Source organism: Chrysoperla carnea, chromosome 5, assembly GCF_905475395.1.
Source record: "Chrysoperla carnea chromosome 5, inChrCarn1.1, whole genome shotgun sequence".
NCBI classification, from domain to species: Eukaryota; Metazoa; Arthropoda; class Insecta; order Neuroptera; family Chrysopidae; genus Chrysoperla; species Chrysoperla carnea.
Genome location: NC_058341.1, coordinates 16,036,950 through 16,057,513, shown reverse-complemented (window position 1 = coordinate 16,057,513; position 20,564 = coordinate 16,036,950). Strand labels below are relative to the sequence as shown.

The window sequence follows — 20,564 nt, the reverse complement described above, 5'->3', positions numbered from 1 at the left end:
AATTCGGATCATACTTTCGACGTCAGTACTAATTAGTGTTTCACCGAGGCTACGAGGCAGCCTCACCTCGCTACGTGCCTCGTAACCGGGCTTGAAAACTCCTGAGAGCACTTAAAATAGTGCCGTATTACACGAAACGCCCCATATAAATGTGTACATTACCCAAAAATCCCTTTTAAATGTGCATATTACTGTGTAAGTTACAATTATTATTGAATTTTTGGAGTATTTTCGTGATCATTCTATATTTTTTCTAACCAGGCGTTATTCTATTACATGCATACATTATAAAACTTAAATATGTAAAACCTAAATCAAAAAATTTTCCTTTTTTTTTATTTGCTGCTTTAAGATAATATAAAATAATATTTCAAAAATAATACACCCCAAGTTTTGGAGTCATGGTTGAGGGGTTGGATTGTAAGGGATATAATATTATTATAATACAATAGAATTAGATTATACCAAACGAATATGCCGAAAACGATTTTGGCATTTTGTCAAAATAATATCTAACTCTATTATGTACCAACATATTTTTTGATGGAGAAAATGGCTTGTTTTATAGCTAGAATATTATAATAATATGGCGTAGCATAGCAAATTTTAACTCTCTTTGTTATTACAAGTTCGAAATTCAACCATATCTATTATATTGGGTGTCCTTGGAAAAAAAATTCCGTTTTCGGTGTAGACAAAAAAAAATTTGACAACGGGAAAATTTTTGTTTTATTCCTGGTTAGACAATATACAATGATAAAAAAAATGCTTTTTTGTTAAAACCATACTCGACGAAGTTCTTTGAAATCAATCAAAATTAAAGTTATTAACTCAATAAATTGACAATGCTTTATTATGAAAAATCTTCGATTCACACAATTTTTGGGAATCGTCTAAGGATCTACCAATAAAATATGGCACGTAAAATTTACTCTTTTTCCCTTTTTTATCCTTTTTTTCCCTTTTCCAAGGTGCGTCACTTTTTTTGCCAGAGTCTTCCACTGCAAGAACAACGCAATTCATTTTTGGCCTCCTCACAGCTATAAACATTTACAAATCTTAAAACCACGGACGTGTTTTTTTAATAAAACCTAATCAGATTTTATTATATATATTCGAGTAGCCTTTTGATAGCGACCACTCTATACATAAAGCCACAGTAAATCTAAACAGTAAAACAGTTGTGAAACTCTCTCAAGTCAACTTGCTAATAATTTCGTTGTATTTTTCTTTTTTCATTTTCATAATAATATCATTTTCCATGTAAATAAAATAGAATAAAGAAAAAATACAGATACAAATTTCACAAATTTCCTGGGAGTGTATAATAAATGCTATGTGTGGAAAAAAGGGGATGTATACAAAAAAAAAAAGACATTTTAACACAGGCCAAATGTATTTATTTTATTTATTTATTAATTTTGAAATTATTTTATTTTTTTATGGCAATATTTTTTTGTATTTTATGTTTTTCTGTTGTCAAACTTTTTTAAATGAAAATTCTAATTTGAAAATATAATAAGTGTGTTTTATTACGTTTGGAGCAGCAAAAATTTAACGGCATAAAATGTGTATACAAAATAATTACCCATTTCTTCGGTTCGTATGTTGTTCGGTTTGTAAGGGCATGAAAATCAGCTCTTAATAATTGGTTCCCCATAATAATAACTGCTTTTATTAAATTGCAGTTCCGCCTCAAGAGTAAATCGCGCCCTTAGTAAGACTTCCTAGCATCCCAAACGCTTCAATTTAACCGGCTGTAGTGTAGTTAACTATGTAGTCGGCTAGGCAATTTGTATGACGTAAATGTAATAAAATGGTCTTAAAATATTGTAAACTAGGCAATTTATATGACGAAAATGTAATAAAATGCTCAAAAATATCGTAAAAGCGTCAAAAATAAAGTTTTTTTATGCTTTCTTATTGGAAAGCGCCCTATGGTAAAGTTTTTCTTGCATAAAGGGAATCTGTGATCAAATTTCTTCATGATCACCGATTAATTTTCGTACAGGATTGTGAGTTCTTCCATAAGGTATTGTGTTAAATATCACAATTTTAAAATGAAATAATTCAAAGTTTTGCCCCGAAAATGACCCCAAAACTGTGTTTATTGTGATAAAGTGACTTTGAACTATCATTTACCGTCAAAAAATGAATCACACCGTACTTACTCAAATAGCCGGACTACTTTAAACTCTTAAATGTGCCTTGTTACAAAGTTTTAGGGAAAATTAACTTCTTTCAGTTTTTTATTTGCGAACGTTTTAACTATTCAGTGTAAGTGATACTAAAAGCTGTAACATTTTCAATAAGGTGTTCAAGTTCTCTTGAAAATGAACTGAAGCAGAATTTTTTTCGAGTCATACACTTATAGAATCGACATTGATTAGAAGAGTCGTTAAATTTTTGCTTGGTATATTTATAATATTTACTACGATAATCCTAATTAATATGCCTATTTATTAACACACATATTTAAATATTTTTTTTTTTATCTGACATTTTTATTATTCTGCCCTATTTAATATAATATATATTCTAATTAATTTTTATTACACTAGCGATAGCCTATTAAAATATATATGGTATACAATAAGTGTGGTTAAACTAGAAAAACCACCCCCAAATCAACCCTTATAAAAGTTTCAATAACCTTTTTTTTTCTTAAATAATAACAACACAAGAAGTGATTTAATCTTTCTTTTTTTTTCTTCATCTCCATTTTATTATTATTGTATCGGATTTTTATTTAATCCTATTAATCTTTTGTAACAAAATACTATATGGATATTTTTTTATCAGCAATCGTACAGAATGTAATAGGAAAAAGGTATTAAGAAAACAATTTTCGTGAATAAAAGTGTAGTCAAATATTTACGAGGGAATCATCAAGAGTCAACTTTACCCAATCCAAAAATCTCAAACAAATTCCTATCAAAAGGCATTAAAAACATTTACAAAAGAATACCAGATACTTGTGGATTGTACTCCTGAAAAAACCTGCTAAAATTGCTTATACCCTGTTATATCTTACTTATGTCCTGAAATATATATGAAGGTATAGTAAGTTTAGTCCCAAGTTTGTAACGCTTAAGAATATTGATGCTACGAACAAAATTTTGGTATGAGCTTTCATAAAATTACCTAAATAATCTATTTCCGGTCTGTCTGTCTGTCTATCTGTCCGTCCGTCTATGTGTGAACACGATAACTCAAAAACGAAAAGAGATATCAAGCTGAAATTTTGATAGCGTGCTCAGGCCTAAAAATTGATGAACAACGTAGTTGAACAACTTTTGTTTGAAACATTTTTTCGTAAACATATCTAATTTTCTTTAACAAATAATGGCCGAAAGGCCACCATAATTGTGCCGGTATAAAAAATTGTGTTGTTTTTTTTTTAAGTCTTTAGCTCATGGAATTGTTTGCATAGTAAAAGCTACAGTAGGCTTCATTTAGGGAGAAGGGGTTCTAAAGAGACTGTAATTAAGCCCCTTAGCTTATGAATGCTCGCTTTTTTTTTTATTAAGTTCAGAACAAGGTGTCTATTAACTTTCCATCAATTTATTATTTGCAAGTATAGGTAATATTAGTTAAAATGATTTTATACAATTAAATGTAATAATTTATTACATTATTACATTATTATCATAAGTCTTGCTAGTGTATTCAGGCGTTACAATATTGTTAATGGATACATAATACATTATTACAGTACTCGATATTAAATTATTGTCTGTATTATTATTTTACAGGGTGGAAAATTTTAATCGATAAGTTGAAAAGGGCAACTAAAACGCACACAAAAATTTGTCATGAAAAAAAATGTAAAACAAGTGAAAGTTACAAAATTTTAAAAACTCCCGACTTTTTTTCGCATACGCAACCCTAAGCTCGCACTTGAAACATATCTAAGAACACTCTCCATTAAAATACCCTTTCCTTAGAGCCTTTTCCAAACTGAACCATTTGAAACATAGCTAAGAATATTCTCCATTACAGACAGACAGACTGACTGACAGACACACACACACACACAGCGGTCAAACTGATAATACCCCTTTTTTGGTTCGGGGGTTAAAAAATAATTTTCCTATTAGTCACTCATACTTGGCTATTTGTAAAAACTGAAGGCGTTCAAATACTCCAGTATGAGTGATTCACAGGAAAAATTATTATTCTTTAAATAGTATAATTTATACTTAATCTTTTCGGTGTACGAAAAATGATTTGCCTTTTTATTAGGAAAAACTTTCTTATTTGAAGTATTCAATCTAATCTTCAGTTATTACTAACAAACTCAAAGTGATTTTAGATGTTCTCTCGGTTTATATCAAATGCTTAAGGTCTAAAAAATGCTCGTCTTTATGTTGAACATTTAATATTTCATAAACTTGTCTGTACTTGACGGTTCACCCTGTATATTGTGACTATGAATGAGTCAGTAAAATCTAACTCGTTTGATAAAATTGTTCATTTAGTTGGAAATATGGATTTGTAATTGATCTATATCTATCTATGCATCCATTGGTTTTGGAAAATGTCATATCAAATTTGTTAAACATAATTTTCGATTTATATTTTGCTTTAAGGACATTAAATAATTATTTTGAATGCGTAAATTATTAATAACTCTCTAAAAACTTATTCAAACGAATTGAGAAAAATTGTTTTGGCAAACAATAGTCGGTAGCTAAGAATAGAACTACGGTAACAGACCTCAAATGGTTTTCAACAGTCATTGAATAAATATATGGGTATTAAGAAACCATAGTAAGTTACAACAATACTGTTAAAACGTATGAATGGGCTGTCTAACAAACAATAGTCAACTCTATTCATAAAATCGACCCATTCCATAGATCACAGCTGCTTTTTGTAAGATTTAAGCCTGCAGCTTGCGCTATTAGTGATTTTCTCAATATGTTCATACAACATAAAGTCATCGATATAAGCTCATTCTATTCATTATTGGTTTCAAATAAAATAGAATTTTCAACCAAATAATCCGATTTCGTTGAAAATTGGGGAATAAGTTTGATATAGATATAAACAAAATAATTTAGTCGAAAACTCAATTATTACTAGAATTGAGATCAAATCAATGAAAATAACTAGATTTTGTGCAAATATTGAATTGGATGTCAATATTTGAAATTACGCTTGTTAATTCACATTTAATTTTAATATAGTTTGATTAAGTATATGCAATATATTTTTGTAATAGGTACTGTAGCGGGAAATACAATATATTTCACAATACTTAGCAAATCATTTAACAAATCCATCGTAACAAAGTTATGAATGCTTACGAATATTAAACGTGTAGAAAAAAGCGAGTAAGTTTTTGAATATCTATAAAAATCATATTATTACTCACCACAAAAATTACACTGTATACTGTGACGCCATATTTCTTCATAGTCAATATAACAATCACGATAGCGTTGATCAGCAATTGCAATTAAAAATAAATAAACACCCATCAGTAAATCGGACAATGCTAAATTTCGAATATACAACGAATGTATTGCATTTGGTTCACGTGCTAAAAATCTGCCTAATAATACTAATACATTTCCAACAACTGCAAACATCGCCATTATCCATACACTGTGAAAAAAAGGGACAAAAAATAATTGTATATTTGCCACTTCTTGTTTGTTGAGGTAGTAATGAGTAGCAACGATTTCTCCCAATTAGTTGATGATATTATAAACGTATGTAAAACAACCCCGGATCTCAAGCGTGGCAATCAGTGAAATTAGTAAATAACTTGTAAGCTTTCAGCCTTTTATAATATAGTTGAACGGTAACAAAAATAGAAGATCTCAAAAATTCGATTTCTCGATTTTGAGAAGTGCAAAGAAGTGTTATCCAGGATTTCATTAAGCGATTTACTTGATACTACAGAAATTTGTCGATCAATCCCAAAATGAATCAAATGTTCGTTTCTTTGCATTGTTTAGAGTAATTAGGACCAAAAATCCATAGAAATTCAGATCATTTGATGAATATTTTTCGAAATATCTCAAAGATTTCTTCGATATAAAAGCTTTGTGAACAATATTTTAGACGGTATCTCAAAAATTGCTCATCAAATCATGAAATGAATCAAATTTTTGTTCTTTTTGAGTTAAAATTACCCACAATTCACCAAGTTTTACCAAATTCCAAAACAAATAATTTTATGTGATTCTCTCGATTTTTTCAAAGGGGTAAGAAAATTCCAAAAAATCGGTGAAATTTATTTGTGGCCGAATTGTTTAAAGAATCATATTCTAGAGTAATTTTGACCTAAAAAATACAAAAATCAAATCCCTTTAACGATTGAAAGAGTATTTCTTCGAGTTATCGAATAAAATTTTATACGAGAAGTGACAATCCGTGGCAATTTCAGTGGGTGTCACAGAAACTGGCAAATCAATTTTTTACTCTAAGTTTCAACCTTGAGTAGTTTTTGAGTGACTACTGATACACACAGTTTGTTTCCAAAAACCAAACCAACAACTTTCCAATATTACAGGTTCCAATTTTTAGGCATTTTGTGGCAGTCTAAACTTTACAGCGTACGATTCTCTTTTTTTTTACATATGTACGTTGTATATGTTTCAAATGATAATGTCCGTGTCAAATGTATAATAAAATATAATCCCGAGGGAGCGAGATGTCACACTTTTATAATGTACAAAGAATTATAGATTCGGAGACACTGACATAAAACCTCAAGTCATTTATTAGAAGTAAGGCGATCGTTAAAATTTTCGTATTACGTAATTATTAAAACGAAAATCATGGACAAAGGAACAAGGACACCGAACAATTCAAAACCTAGTTAAAAAGGCTTTATTTTATTTGTTACAGGCCGATTCTTTTTTATTATTTAGAGTAGGTGAGAAATGTTATTTCGAGGGATTTTAAAAATTGTTGAGAGCGGCGTACAGTCTATACTTGTTACAAATGATTTGAAAATTTGCGCTAGTGTCTCCCAGTCTATTCAAACTATAGTATTATCGATGGTATAGATATTAGTATATATAAGCTGCATTGAGAACTCTTGTCATAATTTACGATCATATTTATCGGATATGATGTATAAATTGTGTATTATAATCAACTATTTTTTAAAACCATCTGATAACTCTTATTTCTAGTAATATCTCTTTAGATAGAATATCCGCAAACTTACTTTTTTACAGAATGAAATAAAATTTTGAGTAGCTGTTAAGAATAGTCTCACACTTGAGATTAGGGTATTACATCCATTTTTGAAAAGTATCTCAATTAGATTCTATAGGGTGAGCAATTTAAATCTATACACCTAAATATCTCGTTTTGTAGTTAACCAATCAAAAAATACCCTAAACCAAAGTTGCAAAGTTTGATGGGAGACATCATGTTCTGACATCAGATTGGATCTAGTTCTTCGAGTTGCTTTAATAGCCTTTTTAGATCCCAAACAGTAAGAGATAGAATAACACGCTAACTACGGAAAAATGCTCTAGCCGAAAGTTGTCAAGGACAATAGAAGACATTCACCGTGACTTTGACCTACAAAAAAAATTTTTTGTTACCAAAAAAGTGGTTCTTGCACTTACCTTCCTCGTAAGAGTGTATTATCCAATAAATGATAATGACTGGATATTCCATCACCTTTTGGACTGCAAACTCGTACATGTCGAGCAGCTCGGCACAATGGAAATTCATCAAAATAGCTATAAATCAAGAATCTATAAGCATTATTAAATTAAAAATTTTAGAGAATGAATACTTACACATATTCAAGATTTTGTAGGCCTTGGAAAATTATTTTTGTCAATTTCTTAATACGATTACCGGTTAAATATCTGAAACCAAAAAGAACAATTTTCGAGCCCAAAATATTCAGTTATTTGTTAGCAATCTAAATTAAATAGAAACATCAATGAATGAATCTATCCATCACAAAATTACTTGAAATTTCCATAGAAATCGATTAATCTTTTATCATTTTTATACCCTTTTTATTTTTGAATTATCCATAGGAGATAATTTTCCAAAAATGGCATCTAAAATGGCATCAAAGGCTGGTACTCGAAGTGCAAAGTCGAGTAAAACAGATAAATCTAAACATAGTGAATCGTTGACGATGCGTATAGACTGGAAACAATATGTCAGTTCAAGAGCCCTAAATGCCTACACATGGTCTTGTCACGTGATATTTTTAGTGGAATTTAATGGTGACCATATCAAATATTTGGATTTATTCAATGAAACCGCTGCACAAGGCCAACGTGCCTGCATAAACATTGTTTCTTATAATAGTTTAATCAATTCATTACATCGTAATGGCACACCTAATGACGATTTACATCCCGAATTGCGGCATATCTACCCAGCAGCGTCAGAAGAAGCAACGAAATTTTTCCATAGAAGAACCGCACATGGAGGTATCGACAAAAAATCCATACCCGAACTACCTGTAGACATACTTGCAAAATTAATCAAATTAGAAATATTACGCTTAAAATTCAACCATATAACATTGATGGAGAAAAAACGTCGTTTGAAATTGGAAATCAAAGAAGAATTCTCAGAAATGTTAGGCGATCCAAAACGATGTATTGCCCACTCCATAAAATCTCAAGGTAAACCTACGATATTGTTGAATAATTCAAATCTTACAGATACAGAACCGAAAAAGGAAACAAGTACAAAATTACAAAAACATGACGAAGAATGGAAAAAATGGGATGATATTGATGATTCTCCAAAATCTGGTCCAAATTTATATGTAGTATTATCAATGTTCTACGATCCAAAATTAATCATTGAATTAATCAATAATGATATTCCTGTTATTGGAATTATTCAAATGCGACGAGATAATGATACTTTGGATAATGTTTCAGAGTTTAAAATAGATCGAGTCAATTCTTTAAATTTTGTACGACGTGTTAATGAAATTTCGAATTTTTGGCATAATTACGCTGAACTTATTAAGATACCAAAATATTATGCAAAATTGGAAAATACAGCTTTTGTTACATTTAAAACACCTACTTATACATTTGATAGCAAAAAAAAGGTTTCGAATGTAGATCAAATTTCGTTGTATAACGACCTTTCGTATGCTATTTATGAAATTGAAGATATACTCCGACAATATGCAGCGTTTATGAAAAATATGCGAATATTTCGTACACAAGAACTTCAAACCCAACACTCCAGCAAATTTAAAGTTTATAATGGATTGTTAAAGATTATTCCCAGTGAATGTATTACGATACCGATTATATTAAATTGTATGTTAGAACAAGTAGTCTCCATGATGGATTCACCACGACGATCTAATTTTGATGGAACTGATATTCTAACAATCGTTTCAGATGAGCAAGAAAGTATTTCATCGTCAAAAACTTCTAAAACAATTTTGCCATATTATGGTAAATTTAAAACGAAATATTTACGAATGTATGAAAAAATAGCTAATGAAACTGCAATGTTATTACCAACTTCGAAATACGAAGCACGTATTAAAACAAAACCTGTTACGATTGAACATGGCAACGATATTAAATACAAATCTTTTCATATAAAGGATTTAAATTTGGAAGAAATTACACTTAACGTCTTATATTACCATATAGTTCCATCATTATGGCGTTCAATTCCTTATCTACCGAAAGACGAAGCTGTTTTATATGATTGTCATATAACAAAGCTTTTGCAAGAAACGCCAAATAAAACAATTAATAAAGATGTTCTTTGGCATTATCTACATGTAAAGGTTTTTGAGAAAATGGTTTGTACATCAAATAAAAAGCCATCGGAGATTACAAACATTGATACCGAATCATCGAGGAATGATAATGAAAACGATACGTGTAGCTTAACTGGAAAACAATTTAATCTTGGTTCAGTTGAAAAGCTTAATCCTTTAATGAAAAATTACTGTTCGAAAAATGTTACTTTAAATGATATATTATTCTCAAATGATTTAGCAAAATTATTTAGCCGTTTCGATTCCGAAGTAAAACCGGTTCCTAATATTTTCGATACAAAAAATTGTACATCTTATGAACGTTTAACTTGTTCCGTAATGCTTCAAAAATTGTACGACGCATCATTAAAATATAATTGCATCGATTACCATCATTTTGAATTTACTGACGTTTTATTATTACAATTTCATAATTCGTATCCAAAAAATGGTATTATAAAAGAGGATTGGGAAGTTTTTCTTCCTACAGGAGTATGTTTTCGAGATTTTGTAAATTACGTTTATAATGAACATCAATATTGGATAAAGGAATATGAATCTACCTATAAACACCTTTGTAAAATTGAAGAGAAAAACGAAGCGAAGCGTTTACATATGCAAAAATTTAATGAGGAATTATTAAAAATTGCACCGGATACACTTTTTAATGAATCATTACGAATTGTTCCAGAGGTAACGGACTATTTATTACCAGGATCAATTAAAGATGTCATGTATAAACAAAAGCAAGAGGAATTAGACACTATGATAACAAAAACACAAACTCGGAAATCGGAAGCATCTTCAAATGCCACATACAAGAAGAAAAAAAAATCGAAAGAACAAAATAAGAGAAGGAGTTCAACTGTTGATAGAAGTCCAGGAAAACTATCAACACAACAACAAATAGAGTCAAATTTATTCCCAGCATATCCTCCAGATTCCCCATTTCATAAGATTACATTACCTGTTTATCCATCTGATGAAAACATACCTTATGAATTTATTGGATATGATTTAGGGACAAGTCGTATACAATTTAATGGACAGACACAATATTTTCAGTCTAGTGATCAAAGTTTTATTAAAGTTGAAACTGTACAAAAGACATTTGCTGAAGAGAAAACCTTAAACATTGAAATCCATAAACATGGTCATTCGTTATATCTGTATTCAATAGCAACACCAGATCCTACATCATCGATGTCAAAAGAGTTTAAGTTTCATATAACAGTCGCTAATGGCGCAATAATGTCTTTTTCTACACCGAAAGAATTGCAGTTAAAATGTGATGGAGATGATTCCAATGAAAGTAAATCATCAGTGATTAAGCGTAATTTATTAAGTTCCATTTCCGATGTACTACCGTCTGTTTCAATACCATCAGGGCAAAAACTGCCAAAAATAACCGAGATTGTAACAAATGAACCAGTTCCTACAACAACATCTCATCCGAATCCGAAACCAATGTTACCAGTTAAGCCAGAAAAGCAAGATGAGTTTCAGAAAAATAAAAATTTAGAACATGATTTATTTGAATTTGATTCTGAAGCCACAATATTTGAAACAGAAAGCGAAAATACTTATGATACTTTAAAAGTTGAACAGCTCGATGATGTATTCGAAAATAAAACACTCAAAAATCATGACCCCGAAAATAAAATATACGAAAATGAATCTAAACAAGAGAAAGAAGATACATTCCAAACATCAAAACCCTCTCCAGATGATAAACAAGCAGAAATTAATAATAGATTTCGACAACGTATGGCCGAGGAAAAACGTTTACATGCATTTTTACAACAGGAAGATATTCAAGCCTTACAACCAAAGTCGGTGAATGAAAGTTTATTTTTAAAACGTAAAATGAAATTTCTTGCTCAGTTAGAAGAAGCTCGAACTAATCGATATCCATGCTTTAAAATACATTCTTCCAAGTTACATACATATAGATATATCAAACGAATTAAGCCATTCATAACCGTAAATGTTCGAGGTATTGTAAAAAAACTTGTACTCAAACCAATATTAAAGTATTCACTAGTAAATAGAGTAATCAAAACATCCCAAAAAAATGAAAATTCGAAACAGAATTTTGAAAAATGGAAAAATGTTACAACAAGATTTCAAGAACCTACTATTCCCCTATATTTTAATCTTAATTGCTCATGGCCAAATGGTTTGTGTGTTAAAACCGTTCAAAGTACGGATGAATTTATGCCTTACTACATAAAACAGACATTTTTACCTCCGCAAAAAGATTTCGATGAATTGAGTCGATGTTTTCTAAGTAACGGACAATTGTTAATATTTTATAAAGGTGGTATGATGAAAATTTTATGTTCCGATTCCACTATTTATAGCTGTTTGGTTGACGGTTTTAAGCCTATTAGTTTAAAGCCTAACTTAAAAAAAATACATCATAATCGTATGACAACCATGAGTTTTAAGTTTCGAAAAAACTTAAAACAGAAAATCCACATAAAAAAGCATTTAATAAGCAACCAATATTCACTACGAATACCATACACTCGACGAATGTATTTAAAAAAACAAAAATATTGTTATCGAATTGCGTCGAAACTATTTAAAAACTGCCCCGATCGTACTCCTATCCCAGAATACAATGTCTTAACACCGGAAGGTGATTATACTACTATCCGAAATAATAAAGTGTGTGGTATATCTCAAAAACTGTTCGTTGATATTACAACTGATTTATCTCACAACGAAGTTTACATTGAACGGGAAGATGGCACGACCACTTTTTTACATGGAGAAAATGGCACCATGAATGTTTTGTTTCCAGATGGAACACGAATTACAACATGGTTCGAAATTGAACAAAACGAAATTGTTATCGATTTTACTGATGATGAATATCAAGAATTATTAATAGCGTTAAATACTGAAAAAATTAAAAAGGCTATTTTCGAAGATGATGAATCATCGTCATCGATCGATAATGATGAAAGTATCAAATTCGAAACATTTGTTTCCGTGATTTTAATTTGTACTTACGAACATCCAAAATACACTCGGGTTTGTATTCGAAATGGTGTTGAATTTAGTACAGAAATTTCTATGTTGGATGATATTACTATCAATCTAGATCGTATCGGACAATATGTTTGTGATTTAGACGATTTGACAAAAATATCATTGTTATCATCGATGATTTGTTTTGAGCAAGTTACATGTTGCTCTTGTACAACAAAATCAAGCTCAATTATTAACTACAGGCCCTTTATTCACGGCGACAATTGTAAGGATAATAGCTACTATGTTTCGAACGTCAATTCACAGGGCCATGAAATACACATCGATTTTGATGGTAATATAGTAAATGATAACGTAGAGACCGATATCACTGACGATGTGAATCATAGATGCAAAAGTTATATGGATAATAAATCAATTGATAAACGTTTCTTCTTACTTAAACGGCAATTCAATGGAAGTGAATTTATCAGTGATATCGAACAAAAAAAATATTTACATGATTGTGTATCGAAAAAATTCTCAGCGATGTATAACGATGAGAACGTAAATGAAGCGGATAATTCGCTTATCGTAACATATGGTATTGAGAAAACGTATGCTGATAGCTGGTTACAGCCATTGGCAAATACGTTACCAATGTATTTAAAGCGTAAAGATACATTACCATCCACTTATTATCCCGATAATTGGCTTTCTCCGTTTCATAATCGTGAATCACACTTTACAAGTATGAACTATTATAACTCTTGTTGTATGGATGCGTTATTCTTAAATCAATCGATATCACCCGTTACGAGTACACGTAAACCCCCAATCGCAATTATTCGACGTTGTTTTACAAGCTTAACAATTTGTTGTGATCAAAGTATTAAAGTTGAACCTTTATACTCAAACAAAGCGGATGGTTCTGTTAAAGTATATCGCGCAATAAAACGCCCATATAAACCAATATATCGTCAATCTTCAGCGTTAGATTTTCGAGATCGTTGGTGCCGACAGCAAAATGAAGCAGAATATTATAAACAGTTATTTCAAAAGCGACACGTTCCAAAATATTTTAGTAAAGATATGGAAACAATTATGTTTGATTCCGAATGTCAATCGAATATAATTATGTCCCCAAAAGCAGATCCTAGTCTATCACATCAACTTACACCAACAAATTCGAAAAGTTCAATAAAAGATTCGGCTGATTACAAAGTTGATATTGTTAGCATTGCTAAAAAATGGGCAAAACATGGTTACAATCGATATCAACCACAATTTAAGAAATTTTATACAACTGCGACTCAAACTGATTGTGCACATGTTTGTCCAGTTCAAAATATTTCTAGCATAAATGATGAAACCTCAGAATTCTGTGTATGTCAAAAAAAATCGAGGATACCTGTTTATAGTCAGAGAGCAAAGTTAATTAAAAAGAAAGCGCGTTCAACAACGAATGTATTCGATGAATATTTAATAAAACCGAAATTATCTAGTCGACCTGTGACTGTTTGCGGTACGGGAACAAGACCTGCTTTACAACGAATGTCTCCACAAATTTCAGCAAAAGAATCTTTCATTGATGAGGAAAATGGTCGTTGACCGTCTCTTAAACTAGCAACTGTAAAGATAGCAGGATCTAAAGAATCGGGAGTTGCTCAATTGAAATTTGTGAAACATATACCTAAAATAATTCCAATTTTTTATAAAGAAAGTTTAACTGAACATTCAAAACAAATTGGAAGTGTGATAAGCTGTGATTCTAGGAATGCAGACAATGATAATTTAGAAAAACCACGACCATATTAATTTTAACTGTAAATCGTTATCCTGTAATAAAAACAAGATGCTAGTTGTATAAATACTAAATTAATACGCTATTTAAACGGAACATTTTTTCTATTTTTTATTTTTTTATCAGAATAAAATTCTTTTATTGACATTTTATTGAATCATGTATTTTTTAAGAAGATTTTTTTATATCACATTTCTATTCATAATTTAAGAATAAGAATGAGTATTATTTCTAGATATCATGTTATTTTAGCTGTAAAAATTTGAATATTGCTGTCTGCGAATGTCTCCGTATGAGCATTGCTCGTTTATTTTAAGTGGAATGGATTAGAATTGTATTGGTTCTATTTCAGTGGCGGAATATATCAAATTAGAAAACGCTCAAATTTTATCTCGGCGGAAATAATGCTTACATGAGAAAGTACACAGGGTGTGTCAGAGAAATTTGCGATTTTGAGGAGGCTATAAAAAGTGATCCAGTCAATTTTTCCTAATTATTTTTCACCTTAAACTGGATTAAATAGCATTTAAGAAAATTTGATACTGAAAAAAATTGAGTATAGTATGAGGTCCGTGTGGCTTTCTCAGTTTTGGTTGATAGGTAGCTAGCGTGATCTACGTATATTGTAGATAACGAAATAAAGTAAATTACGGGGACATATAAATTGGTATTTGTGTGGAGAAATTTAAAAAATAATTTGGAAAATGATGATATTTCTTTTTACAGCGTTTTCAAAATAACATTTCTTCGTCCCAGCCTGAGACACAAATATATGTTTGCGGACCAGTGAGAAACAAAAAGAGCGTATGAAATGGACATTTGCAGGCAGCGTAAATCCAAAATCTGTCTCTAAGTGGTAGATATGATTTAAAAAGTTGGTAGTTTTTAGCAAAATTCTGCTTAAAAGTTAATCTTAAGATCTTAGATCCTTTGAAAATATATGATCTAAGCTTAGATCTGAGATCTAGTTACTTTGAATTACTCAAAGTTGGTAATCTACCAACTGAATACTCAAAGTTGGTAGAATTGGTGACGCTGTTTACAGGCATCATGATCGATTCTCGAAAAACATTGCTTCTGATTCAAGCAATAAATTGCAGAAGCATGACTTTAAACATAAATAAACATCAATATTTCATAATATAAATACCCTAAAGTTCTTAAACTTTTGTGTAAACGTAACGTCACTGTTGTTTAATTTAAAAGATTTCCATCATGTCATGTATATATTTGAGGTTAAATTGCATATGTATGTATGTACAATATTTGATTATGTCTTTATTATAAAAACCTTCCTAAGGACATCATCATCACTAGCTTCAGTATACAGCTCCCATCCCGTTTGGTATAAAATAAAACAACAATACTAACTAGGGCATGGTAATAATAATGATAATAATATAAACGAAATTATAATATTGTTGTGTGATGATATTACTGTGTTAAATCATGCATATTATGAGAGTGGTACACTACATAGAATCGTTTTGTTTGGCGGTTTTAACATCCTAGAATGTACGGATGAGAAGTATGTAGTAGACTAAAGAAGACAATATCATGTTTGTGGAAGTGAATCAATTGAAGAAGTTGTTCAAATAAACATATACAGTGTGCAATTTGAAGTTATTGAAAATTAATCAAATGGATCAAAGGAATTTTATTGTAACTTTGTTTGGCTATTTCATAATATGTGTAACTTAGTACAAGGTGCAGTACGATCATATGCTGACTTGATTGAGCATGGTCTCGTTAAACCCTTAACATTTACAAATACTTGAAAAGGGCATCATATAAATGCTTCCCAACATTATCCAGACACTGAAGCATGAAGTTTTTTGAAAATCCTATTTACTTTCCCATGTTTTACGACTTGAATATCGACTATGGCTTGCAATATGTTAGTCCTAAGTGACCATGAAAAATTAGTTTCATATTGTGCTCAAAAATACCCAAGAGAACCGCATGCTTTTCGTTCAGTTTGTGGTAAGTGATCACTACTCCTGAATAATTGTCATGATGTACAAATAGGGTGTTATTTTCGAAAGTGTATGTCTGCATTATTCATCTAATGCTTTGATTCCTGTTTCAATATCCACAGCTATATTTTCGGACGGACATTCGTTTTTCTGGATTGAAAAGTTCAATCCTTTGTTTAATAGATTAATCTCATCATCTGAGAATTTGATATTGGTTGTGTTATGGACGAGCTGTTGATCTTTGAATATTGATTCTGTTTTTTTATTTTTGTTTTTTGTACAATTTTGTTGTTTTTGTTTTGAGTTTATGTTTTATAACTATTTGAATTTGTCTAAACCAATTGAGCCAGTTATCGAATTCAAAATTATTTAAATTTTCGAAAGTGTTCATGGTGGCACCTTAATCCAACCATGCTTGTTTTTTTTTTTCAATTTCTTTCTACATTTTTAATGATACATTCTGTATTTCTGTTTATTGAACTGAACTACACGTGTGTTTGTTTATCTGTATATTCTAATTTGATGACTTCAGCAAAATTTCGTCAATAAGGTGATGTGTGTGCAAAAGTTTGATAGGAAATAACAATACATCAGGCTTTCAGATTTAAATATTGGCGTTATACTCGCAATGAAATTACATACATATTTCTAAAAGATAAATGTTTGTACGTTTTCTCGTACAAATTTCTACTGACTTAACAACAGTAATGATAGTAAATTATCCATGGTGTCAACCCATATCAACTCAAGGTGTAGATATGTGCTAATAAGGGACGATAAACATGCTATTAAATTTTCTTTAAAATAATCGATGAGTAATTTAATCGCAGATCATGGAGGAGTCCTTTGTTAATTGAAAAAGTAGACAAACTTTTGGTTAAAGAGTTTTGGTTAGATTTACAAAGTCTAAAAAAAAGTTGAGAGCTGAGGCAAGCGTTCCGAAGGATCGAAAAATAGGTAAGTCCGCTTCTGTATACTGTATCCGCTTGAAACTTGAACTGTTGGTGGCACTATCTGAGAGGATGGTGAAGATTTTTTCTTTTGGAGGTGTAAATTTTCCAGCACCTCCATCTCCTTTTTCATATCACAAAATCATGTTTTTTCTTGGTTTTTAAGATTTGCACACTCCCGTTGTTCCTCTAAGAGAGTTGAAAATTGAAATGTGTGTTAAGGTAGAGTGAAAGATGCATCTTTTGATACCACAATTCAATTCAATCCCCTTTTTATACTACAAAATCATGTTTTTAAGCAGTCTTGTTTGAAGACATTTCGTATTTTGACTTATCGAACAATAAGAAACATTAAATGAGGGGGGAATATGACTTTAATGATGAGGCTCGTTATTTTGAATAAAAATAAAACTTATTTTAAATGAAAACTTAATCGTTTAGGAATTAGATATATATGATACGATGTCATTCAGGCTATGATATTGGTTCACATTTAATTTATGATGCATTTCATATGCATGCATTTTATATGATTATCAAATAATTTCAAAGTAAGCCGCAATTAATAATAATTATTTTAATGTACCCGCATATGACAGTATTTTTAAACTGATCAAAATCAAATATAAAATATAAATTACACAAGTGAATATTACCTTTGGAAGGCAGCAATTAATTTTCTGATTCAGGTACTCGAACTCGAGGAATAATTCAAATTTAAAGTTTATCGATAAATGTTGGTCAAAGTCATGGACACAGGCGAATGTCCTCTATCGTCCTTCACAAATTTTGACTTATGCATTTTCCGTAGTTAGCGTGTTTTCGTTCGATTAAATGCCATAATGACATATTTTTAAGTTTCATTTCCTCCGAAAGCTGACGATTTTCGAAATAATGATTTAAAAATAGTCTGTTTTACTAGTTTTTTGTTACTTTAATTATTGAACTGTTTGAAAGTAATTTTTGAGAGTTTTCGAACTTTTTCCCACCACTGTATATCATCGATTAATATTAAAATTTACAGTAAAAATGGTCTGATGTTTATAAATTCTTGGAAAATTAATTACCTTTGTTTCTTATTTTCATATTTCTATTTTTATCCGACAAACTAATTTTGATTTTACTCTCCTAACATAAATGAATGAAATTTTATATTTAGATATCCGGAGTGAAAATGAAAACTTTCTATCAGAAAATTAAAAATTATCATTATTTAATTAGTATTTTAATTAATTAGTTATTTCCAATAAAATGATTTTCATAATTTGATGAGAATTTTATTTAAATGGGAGGAGTCGGTAAAAACATTTTCCAATTTAAATTATGGTGTTTTTCCTATTTAAAATGAAATATGGATTTTTGAAAATAAATGCAGATAAAACTATATAAATTTTGTTCTAAAGATAATTTAATTTTGTTGCTGGAATTAGTTTCGGAGATAGTATATTTGATATTGTATAAAGAAAAAAGAAAACTGATTTTCACTCGAATAACATAGAATTCATCACGAAAATTCAAAGAAAATTGTCATATTTAATCCTTGAAAAATGTAAAAAAAGTTTAAAATTATTTTACACAATTTGAAAGCCAATTATTGACCCAAAAATAAGAAAATCAGTTCCAATTGAACGTACAATCTACTGAAGATCATTTTCTAAGACAATTTTGATTCAAAAGGTTCGAAAATCAAGTCAAATCTGGCAACAACATTTGATTTAAACAATATTATTTTCATCAAGTATTTTTCAAGGAATAAAATAACCTTTATATATTTTATTAAATGATAAGAAAATTGAAAAGAAAAATCAATCAAACTTACAGTGACGATAAATTTGTTAAATCACTGAATGCATCTTCTTCAATGAGCTCCAAGAAATTATCATTGAAATATCTGAAAATAACAAAAAACTTTTATGTAGTTGGTATTCTGTAAGTATTTATATTTCTAGAAATGTACATCATTGTGCCAACTTGATAGCTAGAAACACATTTAAAGTTTAAAAACAGTAAGAAGGTACTTACAAAGCTGACAATTGTTGTAAATTTTTAAAAGTTCCATTTCGAATTGTATGAATTTGATTCTCCGATAAGTATCTGTAAAATACAATAAAAATTAGAAATATTTGTAAAAGAACTGTATTTTCCCATATTTATACTGTTTGAAAGACTCATCATTTTCTTTTTCGAACGATGTATTAAGGTCAATTTGTAAGAAAAATTGATTTGGGAGGTTGATTGTCTTCGCGCTGAATACCTAGCTGGATAAGTCCATGGATATACCTAGATATGTCCATGACGAGAAAGGAACTGTACGAGAAACGAGATTGAGAAGGAAAAGAAACACAAAACTTGAAATTTACTTTATGATTTATTTCTATGAAATATAATTTCCCATTTTGGAGGCTTTTATTTAGTTTCACCTGTGTATTGTTTGTAATAACCATTAACATTCTTATCGAACTTTCCCAATTTGTGGTGAACACTCTGTACATTCGATGTCAAAAGTGAATAGCTGAATGTTAATATTTTTGAAAGCAGATTATAAAGAATAACTTTTTTCGTAAAAATTTCTTCAAATGTTCATCGATCCTACGTAATAGATGTCAAAAATGACCATCGTTTATTAAAAAAGTTTTCCTTATGTAGCCAACTTAAGTTGTTCACCCTGTATACAAACATTAATAAAACCAGTTGATAAAATGATCGATTCTATCTTCACTGAAAACAGTGTAATTAAAAAAAGCTTATAAATATTATTTTCTTCATGCATAAAATTGACATCATTTAATGCATGAAATTGACATCGTTTATAATTAAAAAAAAAAAAATGCATAGAGATTTAATGAAATGACTAGACTAGTCATTTGTTTACCATATATTAAAATTAATTGATTTCTTTTATACTAAGTGTTTGTAAAAATGATGGCATTCATAAATCTTGCAATATCTTCATATATTTCATAAAAGAACTCGAAGTGGAAAATGATTTACTATAGTATTTTCTAGGCTTTATCTAACTTTTAAAGCAATATACTATTGTTTATTATTGAATAATAAATCATGTTTAGTAGTATATAGGTCGTTTTTCATATGTTTTTCGTGGAAAATTTATT

The 20,564-nt window shown here is 29.9% G+C and overlaps 1 protein-coding gene across 1 annotated transcript in view; it reads right to left on the bottom strand.

Annotated features, from left to right (window-relative positions):
* Positions 1 to 20,564, bottom strand: part of LOC123300561 (relaxin receptor 2) — a 70,802-nt gene that overhangs the window by 3,964 nt on the left and 46,274 nt on the right. Inside the window, exons 11-15 of the mRNA XM_044883147.1 lie at positions 19,474 to 19,545; positions 19,271 to 19,342; positions 7,776 to 7,847; positions 7,599 to 7,715; positions 5,381 to 5,613 (exon numbers count right to left, since the gene is read on the bottom strand). Of these exons, the coding sequence (XP_044739082.1) occupies positions 5,381 to 5,613; positions 7,599 to 7,715; positions 7,776 to 7,847; positions 19,271 to 19,342; positions 19,474 to 19,545 (566 nt within the window). The remainder of the gene's footprint in view (positions 1 to 5,380; positions 5,614 to 7,598; positions 7,716 to 7,775; positions 7,848 to 19,270; positions 19,343 to 19,473; positions 19,546 to 20,564) is intronic.